The following is a 9,103-nucleotide window of genomic DNA, read 5'->3' as shown; positions in this document are numbered from 1 at the left end:
GTTGAAAATGCAAGGCGTTACCTGAGCAGCATGTGCTTGACTGAGGTAAACACACACCCGGTCGAATTTCACACTGAGAGCAAAGCATCATGGGAGTCTAAACATAGTGTGGGAGGAGAAGAGAGAACTGCACTAACGAGCAGCTCTGAGGTAAAGAGAAAAGTGTATGCACACAAAACACCTGACACAGCCATACACAGGTCTGGATAGGGCTACACACAAAACACCTGACACAGCCATACACAGGTCTGGATAGGACTACACACACAACACCTGACACAGCCATACACAGGTCTGGATAGGGCTACACACAAAACACCTGACACAGCCATACACAGGCCTGGATAGGGCTACACACACAACACCTGACACAGCCATACACAGGTCTGGATAGGGCTACACACACAACACCTGACACAGCCATACACAGGTCTGGATAGGGCTACACACAAAACACCTGACACAGCCATACACAGGTCTGGATAGGGCTACACACAAAACACCTGACACAGCCATACACAGGTCTGGATAGGGCTGCACACAAAACACCTGACACAGCCATACACAGGTCTGGATAGGGCTACACACAAAACACCTGACACAGCCATACACAGGCCTGGATAGGGCTACACACAAAACACCTGACACAGCCATACACAGGTCTGGATAGGGCTACACACAAAACACCTGACACAGCCATACACAGGTCTGGATAGGGCTACACACAAAACACCTGACACAGCAATACACAGGTCTGGATAGGGCTACACACAAAACACCTGACACAGCCATACACAGGTCTGGATAGGGCTACACACAAAACACCTGACACAGCAATACACAGGTCTGGATAGGGCTACACACAACACCTGACACAGCCATACACAGGCCTGGATAGGGCTACACACAAAACACCTGACACAGCCATACACAGGCCTGGATAGGGCTACACACAAAACACCTGACACAGCCATACACAGGCCTGGATAGGACTACACACAAAACACCTGACACAGCCATACACAGGTCTGGATAGGGCTACACACAAAACACCTGACACAGCCATACACAGGTCTGGATAGGACTACACACAAAACACCTGACACAGCCATACACAGGTCTGGATGGGGCTACACACGCCCATACAAGACAAAAGAACTCTGTTGCGTTACAAAATGTCCACAGCTTTTATTCACGCCCTTTGCATTGGAATACAGTATATGGGAGAAACTAGTGTCTCAGTTCTGAAGACAGTGCAACACAAGACAAGAATCACACAAAAAATGCTCGATGGCCCCTTCAATATACACGACAGAGATCACAAATGTAGACCGTTGACTATCTAGGGTGCATCTCAATATTCTTCTGTGGCATCCTCACGTTCCTCGTCTCCTTTCCTTGTCTCCTCGAGGCGATAGCAAGCAGCCAAGTCTACCAGTAAACTCACCAAAACTGACTACTATAGCACCATCTATTGGAGACTTGGATATTACACTCCTCAGCCGTCAATAGAGGTATATGACTTCATGTCAGTCCATTCACCTAGCAGTAGTGCCAAACACATTGTATGCGTTCCAAATGCCACCCTACTCAATATACAGTGCACTACTTTAGACAGTGCACTACTTTAGAGCCGTATGGGCCCCCGTTCAAAAAGTACAACACTATATAGGGAATAGGGTGCCATTTGGGAGCCATAATTAACTTCTATCTAGCACAGCGAAACCAGTCAGAGCAGACAGACTAACAGAGTGTGTTTATTTGGAGGTGCTGGGTGCAGGGTGGCTGGGATGATTGTTTCCTTTAGAGGGGGTTGGTTTCACCTCCGCTCCCTTCACAACACTCAGCCTCTTGTGGAGTTTAGTACTGGCTCTGTGAGTCACCTCTTCCTCTATCTTGTTCCTGATCGCCACCTCCAGGCCCTGGGGGGAACAGCAGGGGACATGGGATTAGGGAGCAGCCACTGAGACGCAGCCACTCAGATTCATTCATGTATGACGTACATCACTGCCTAAAAAAAAGCATTTCTAACCTCAGGACATTTCAATGGGGGACTATCCAGGAAAATACAGAAAAATAAGCACACCATGTCTAAATACATACACCATGTCTAAATACATACACCATGTCTAAATAAATACATCTGCATTGATCTGCGTTTTTGTCCGTCAAAGTACAACTCATCTCTACTTTTTCAGATGAGTCGCGTAATAAGGACAATTTCTGGGTGAAGGTTCTCTGAGAGGATTCCATCTGCAGACAGTGCTGACTATCCCAGTGCATGTTGCCTCAGATGGTATGTCCCACAGAGACAGACAGGCCGCAGTGGATTCTCCTCAGATGGTATGTCCCTCAGAGACAGACAGACTGTAGTGGATTCTCCTCAGATGGTATGTCCCACAGACAGACAGACCGTAGTGGAATCGCATCAGATGGTATGTTCCACAGAGACAGACAGACCGTAGTGGATTCTCCTCAGATGGTATGTCCCACAGACCGACAGACCGTAGTGGATTCTCCTCAGATGGTATGTCCCACAGAGACAGACAGACCGTAGTGGATTCTCCTCAGATGGTATGTCCCACAGAGACAGACAGACCGTAGTGGATTCTCCTCAGATGGTATGTCCCACAGACCGTAGTGGATTCTCCTCAGATGGTATGTCCCACAGACCGTAGTGGATTCTCCTCAGATGGTATGTCCCACAGACAGACAGAACGTAGTGGATTCTCCTCAGATGGTATGTCCCACAGACCGACAGACCGTAGTGGATTCTCCTCAGATGGTATGTCCCACAGACAGACAGAACGTAGTGGATTCTCTAACCTTCCCCAAAGTGTTCACTTCCCTTCATGGAGTTCAGTGTAAAAGCATAGAGTTGGTGTAGGCAGTGGTTGGAGGGCGTGTCCACCGTCCACGACGAGGAGAGAAGGGTGCAGATTCAGAATCGGGACGTAGCCAGCTGGAAGAAGTAGAAGTGTCCCTAAACCCAGGAGAGGGCTGAGACGAGAACACCACGGGAAACTGGCCACCTCCATTTCACCCTTTTATAATCTTTAAGCGCCAAATGCACAAAAACCACATAGAACATCTTCATTATCAAAAGGCAGCGGGTAGAAGTCAATTAATCCACAAACATCTTAAATGACTGTTCTACGTGTGAATTTGATTCTATAATCTTGAAGCCCATTCAAAACCAGTATGGGACTGGATCTTGGAAGTAAGGTGAAATGAGCGGTCACTTCCCCATCGTATACAAGTGTTAGCCCCCAGGCAGAACAGATAGATTTTAAACCCTCTCATTACTCCGTAAGGGAAAGTATGGGCTGTCCTATAGCTGCTGTCTTACCTTCTTCAACTGCTGTTGCTGTACCACTTTCACCTTCTTTGGTGCAATCGTCCTCCCTGTGAAACAACAACCAGTGAGGGTGAGATTTGTAACCAACAATAAAACCTCTCTGTAGATATTTATGGGCCCCCTTACAACAACACACCGTGGTTAAAGGGGCCAACAATAAAACCTCCCTGTAGATATTTATTGACCCCCTTACAACAACACACTGTGGTTAAAGGGACCAACAATAACACCTCTCTGTAGATATTTATGGACCCCCTTACAACAACACACTGTGGTTAAAGGGGCCAACAATAACAAAGCCAACATCCCGTTTCTGTTTTGGTAAATCGTTGAGGGATGGTTCTGATGGGTTGAACTATGCTCATCGTGAGGCATTTATAAAAGTTATATTCTTCAAGAATCGATGGCTATAACCTTACTTTTAAAAGTCAAACAATGTATGTAGCAATTGCGGATTGTACTCTTAAGCCAAACAGATTCGTAACAAGTACTGTAGAAGTTTTAAGCAAAGTTTCCATTTGGAACAGCCCATACGGGGATCAAGGTTAGCTAGTTGGCAGGGGAATAGGCCAGGCACTGTGTAATCTTTGTGTGGCTGATAATGCTATTACAAATCTCCCTATAAATAGCTATAAGCTGCCCTACAGTTCTCCTTCACAAGCTGGCAACAGGGCCAGTAAGTAGGCCTAAACATTGGGACAACTTTCGAATGTGTCTTGTTATGCACATGCAATGGTATGCGATGCAATTCAAAATATTGTGCTATGATGAGTTCCATTTGAGGGGGGCGCCCGCACCCTTCATAGTCTAGTTCCCACGCAGTTTTTTCCAATTGAAACTGTCTCCTCACTGACCCGTGGTTGAGCCAGCATGTCTGCCGCCACACGTCGCAAATACTTTTGAGTATATATACGAAGTCCAGGCGAAATCGCTAGAATACAAGACATCAACCATATCACTCTGAACGTACCTCCTTTTCTGGGACCTTTGATTTTTTGAGGTTTCTTGGCTCCACCGGGTTGCGCTTTGAACTTCTGTTTACCTTGCGCCATCTTGCCTCGAAGCTGTTTTCACCGTATTGTTCCAGACCGGATGCAGATGGGCGTTACAACATGGCATTCTGGGATACTGGAGTACGGAGGTGTGGAAAATACGAAAATAAAGTCTCTCTGGAAGATTTTTTGAACTGAATCAATAAAATGTTTGAATTGTGCCAAGTTAGATACATTACTTATTTAACATGTACCTTGACATGAAATGAATGTATAAATTAGATAGGCTATCATTGTATGTACAAAGAAATGTCCCACGACCTAAAAGATACAACACAGACAGCTGTAATGTTTTTGTTCACTCTTTATTGTATTGTCGTGAAAGAGAAATCTCTTCTTAATTCAGGTATGCAGTTTACAGCATTATATTCATATACATATTAAAAAAAACATCAATTTTTGAACTATTTCCACATGATACAAAACTAAACCCCAGATATGAATATAAACAATAACGTAACTACACGTAGAAAGAGGCCTTCTAATCGACTACACCCCTACCCACACTAATATCACCAGCCATGCTTCCTATTGGCTTATTCACAAACACCCTGTCATCAGGACATTCTCCCGTTGGTTGAAATCTCAGAGGGAGTAGAAGTGATGATAGCGTTGCATTTGGCACTTCATTTGGCATCTTCCTCTCCCAAGACTAAACTCATTAGGCCATGTCCCGAAGTATCCACCCTTGCATACTACTTAGTATAAAGCAATTCTGCCCGTGCATACTAGATAGTATGCTAGTGTGGTTATTGGGGACGGAGAATAAGAGGGAGGACAGAAGGTTTCCTACAAGTACACTGGGGATTTTCTGCATCTTAAGATACCCTCAGTAAAGAGAGTGGGAGATATTTTACACTATTCAATATGGTGCCCTCTGTCTAGATCTAGTATGCATCCAAATGTCACCCTATTCCCTATATAGTGCACTACTTTTGACCAGAACCCTATAGGGCCCAGGTTAAAAGTAGTGCACTACAAAGGAAATAGGTTGCCATTTGGGACGCTCATTTCGCCTGCAAAATAAACAGATAACCTCTGGGTGACTAACTGGCAGCTAATTCCAATTAAACATAGTCTTATCCTGACATTTTATCAGTGTGTGTGTGTCGAGGAGGCCTCTCAGTGTAGTCTAATTAACAACAGTTTTATCACTAAGAATCACGATAATAACAAAACTGATCACAGCCAAACAAGAGTAGCCTGGGTGCCAGTCTGTTCGTGCCATCATTCCACTCTTTGTCATGCCAAACAATGCCCCGGAGTACAAGGGGTGAAATGTTAACACAGAACAGCATCTAGTTTCCAGTCAACAACAAAAAAAAGTCTGATAAGTCTGTTAAGAGACAAACGGATTCTCGTACCCTTTAAAAAAAGTTTTCAGCGTAACAATCTACGGATGGCGACAAAGTTGCTACATTGTTCTCGACCGTTAAAACTCTCCCCTCTGATTTCTTCCAGTTCAGTTTCTCAAAATAAAAGACAAAGGAACCCAAAAACACAACAGTGGTGTTTGATTCTAGACCCTTATGTGGTTTGACAGCCAACAGCATCGTTGAGAGAGAGGGGTAAGTTTGACAGGGAGAGGTTGGGGATGGAGGGGTCTCTTTTCTACTGGGATTCTAGAATGTGGAACAGTTATGACACTATGGATTCTAGAATTCAAAATAATGTATTATTTTTTTGACAGGAAAGTAGATAGATAAGAATGCCTGGTGTGGACCAGAAACGGTCCAATGGGTGAGGAGGAGGTGTGGTGTATTTAGAGATCAGAGGTTTCTGAATGAGGGATGATGGAGTAGTAGAGTAGTGGATTTGGGGATGTATTTCACCTTTGACCTTTCAGACTTGCCTGACAACTCAAACTACTGTACATTCCCCCCTGCTCTATGTTGGCTACATACTTCAGTCAGACTGCCATCGTTGAAGTAGTTTGTGGTGACGTCAAAATGAGGGGTGTTGTAAAAAACAAGTCATCAGCGATTGGATCATCTCTAACCAATCAGAGTATCAAAGCCAATGACGATTTTTCAAAATGCCGCCTTTCTGGTCCAAACTATCGGTTTCTGGGACCAATCAGAATGGTTAGAATGTGTTTGCGTTCTAGAAATCTTCGGGGGGGGGGGGGGGGGTACTCAGATCCAGTCTCATTGCGGAGAAGAAACTAACGTCCGTGGGCGTGGCCTAGCGTTTCACTAGAGCAAGGAGTTTGGGTAGCCAGGCAACTTTCAGATCTCCTCTTGCATTTTGAGGGGACGGGGGGTTAAAGGGCTACGTTCCTCCCTGTTAGCCTGCTGTCCTGGGACCTGTCCCAAATTACAACCTATTATTCCCTCTATTGTGCACTACTTATGACCAAAGCTCTGGTCAAAAGCAGTGCACCATATAGCTAATAGGATGCCATTGGGGACGCCTGTCCTGTGGTGTGTGTGAGCGGGGGTGCTGGTGGTGTAAGGCATGGAGCAGTGCAGGCCCCTGTGACATTCACTACATCATAGAAATACAATCTCTAGAACAAACAGCTGCATTCCACATTCCGTTCAATTGTTGTTTAAAGCCGAGACTTCCATCTCGGGCCAAGAGAAAGAAAAGGTTTTTATCTTGCTTGATTTGTTGTCCAGGCCTAATAACATGGAGATTGGTGTTGAGTGTATATATAGTGTTTCTGTGTATTCTGTGTAGTTTGATATGGTACACAGTAGGACAGTGGTTTTTAAACCTCTCCTCGGGGACCCAGGTCCACAGCTAGCTCACCTGATTCAACTTGTCAACTAATTATCAAGCCCTCGACCAGGTGAATCAGGCGACCCAGTTCAGGGCTGCAACAGAATTGTGGAACGCCTGAGGAGAGGTTTGATAACCCTGGGAGTAGGGGACGATACGGTACCAATTGGAACAGTGAGGTACAGACATTATGTGAGGTATAGGGAGGTAGCCACAAGTTATACACATCAGCTGACTAACGAGGTTTCTCTAGATAATGTCATATCAACTGGCGTTGATTGTTTTGGTGTGAATAGTTCTAATTTCAGTTACTTTGGTAATGGTTGTGTCTCAAATGACCCCCTATTCCCTATATCGTGCACTACCTTTGGCACAGAGCCCTATATAGTGCTCTACTTTTGGCTAGAGCCCATGGGCTGTAGTCAAATATTGCACTATAAAGGGAATAAGGAGCTATTTGAGACTCACCCAATGTATTTTCAGCAATCAAGTGTCATCACGGGCTATCAATTTTCATAAAGTCACATTTCTATAAAACACTCTTCCAGAGAAAACGACATGTTAATATATAATATTGTGATTGGGTATAAGTGTGACATTTTTCCTTCATAACGTTGTTTGGAGACGTGTGAATATGATTAGGATGTAGTTCAGGCCAGTTCTTCTGAAGGAGAGTGGCTAGTTCTGTAGGTGTGTTCCCTACGAGGTCATATTTATTTACAGGTCACGCAGCAGCACAGACACCTCACCTTCAGCACCACAAAGTGTTAAAACAACTTCTAATAGACACATGTGTTCACTAGTAAGAACCCTGTGAGGGAAAACACACTGTTCTCTTCCTGGTTGAACAGGTTTTGTTTATCAAACAGAGGTCAGCATTTTTGTCACGTTACTCATTAACCAATCATTGTTACTGGTCTGATTTAAGGGCGGAGTCAAGCTGAGTGTTGATTGTCACTGCAGAAGCCATTTTGTAGGAGGGAGAGAGAGAAGGAGCACAAGAGCTTCACACAGCGACAGGGATGTAGATCACTGGACAAGAGATGAACACAGGAGAGACCAGAGAGAGGAGAGAGAGGAGATGAGAGAGGAGAGAGGGAGGGACAGGAGAGACCAGAGAGAGGAGAGAGGGTGGGTTGGATGTGTGTGTCTGAGTTCCTGCATAATGTGTGAGACCGTAAAACATGTGAGTTTGTAGAACACTGACTCTGTGTGTGTAAATGTAACAAAACTGGACTTCCACCTCATCTGTGTGTGTGAGGACGTGGAAGTCATATGAGCGAGTGAGAGCAGGAATATTAAGGTGCAGTAGCGCACGGCGGCCAGCGGGTGGTGATAGCGCCGTCTACAGGGCAGTGAGGCGGCCGGTGAGTGCTGCCTGCAGCTCTGAGGGCAGAAACACCCCCAGCTCTGTGATGATGCCCCCCGTTATCAGCTGGTGGGGGGTCACGTCAAACGCCGGGTTCCACACATCAATACCTGGACAAGGAGAGAGGGGGGTATAAAGAGGGAGAGAGACGGGGGAAGGGACAGAGAGCAAGATAAATTAGGGGGTGGGGGGTTAGGGAGAGAGGGGGCGAGAGATTTGAGAGTGAGACGGTAGAGAGCGATATAGGAAGAGGGGGGAGAAAGAAGGGATGTAAATAATGGTAGAGTGAGGGGGTAAAGGGAGGGAAGAGAAGGAGAGAGAGCAGGAACACCCCGGGGAACAGCGTCTCCATTAAAGGAGAGGAGAATATAATTACTGTGATGTCACAGAGCTCCTCTTCTAGTTCTTTAATTAGAGACACGTGTCACAAGTCAATCAGCTCCGGTACATTCTCCAGAGAATACACCGTTCCCTCTGTCTGTCCGTCAACCAGAGAATACACTGTTCCCTCTGTCTGTCCGTCTACCAGAGAATACACCGTTCCCTCTGTCTGTCTGTCTACCAGAGAATACACTGTTCCCTCTGTCTGTCTACCAGAGA

General features: G+C 45.5%; 2 protein-coding genes across 2 annotated transcripts; both read right to left on the bottom strand.

Annotated features, from left to right (window-relative positions):
- Nucleotides 1-1,173: 1,173 nt before the first annotated feature.
- LOC129851270 (UPF0390 protein zgc136864-like) lies at nucleotides 1,174-4,462 on the bottom strand. Its single transcript, XM_055917691.1, has 3 exons — nucleotides 4,329-4,462; nucleotides 3,350-3,405; nucleotides 1,174-1,922 (listed from the first exon to the last, which is right to left on the bottom strand). The coding sequence occupies exons 1-3, from the start codon at nucleotides 4,408-4,410 to the stop codon at nucleotides 1,758-1,760; spliced, it is 303 nt and encodes a 100-aa protein (XP_055773666.1). The 5' UTR covers nucleotides 4,411-4,462; the 3' UTR covers nucleotides 1,174-1,757.
- Nucleotides 4,463-4,696: 234 nt separating this feature from the next.
- On the bottom strand, nucleotides 4,697-8,614 carry LOC129851266 (methylthioribose-1-phosphate isomerase; the record flags this gene model as incomplete). The annotated part of the gene is given in 1 exon segment (XM_055917685.1): nucleotides 4,697-8,614. A coding segment is annotated over 1 exon segment (135 nt), but the record flags the coding sequence as incomplete, so codon positions are not given.
- Between the last annotated feature and the right edge of the window lie 489 nt (nucleotides 8,615-9,103).

This window comes from Salvelinus fontinalis, chromosome 3 (assembly GCF_029448725.1).
Source record: "Salvelinus fontinalis isolate EN_2023a chromosome 3, ASM2944872v1, whole genome shotgun sequence".
In the NCBI taxonomy this organism is placed as follows: domain Eukaryota; kingdom Metazoa; phylum Chordata; class Actinopteri; order Salmoniformes; family Salmonidae; genus Salvelinus; species Salvelinus fontinalis.
Note: the sequence above shows the minus strand (reverse complement) of the source record. Positions and strands in the feature narration are given on the sequence as shown.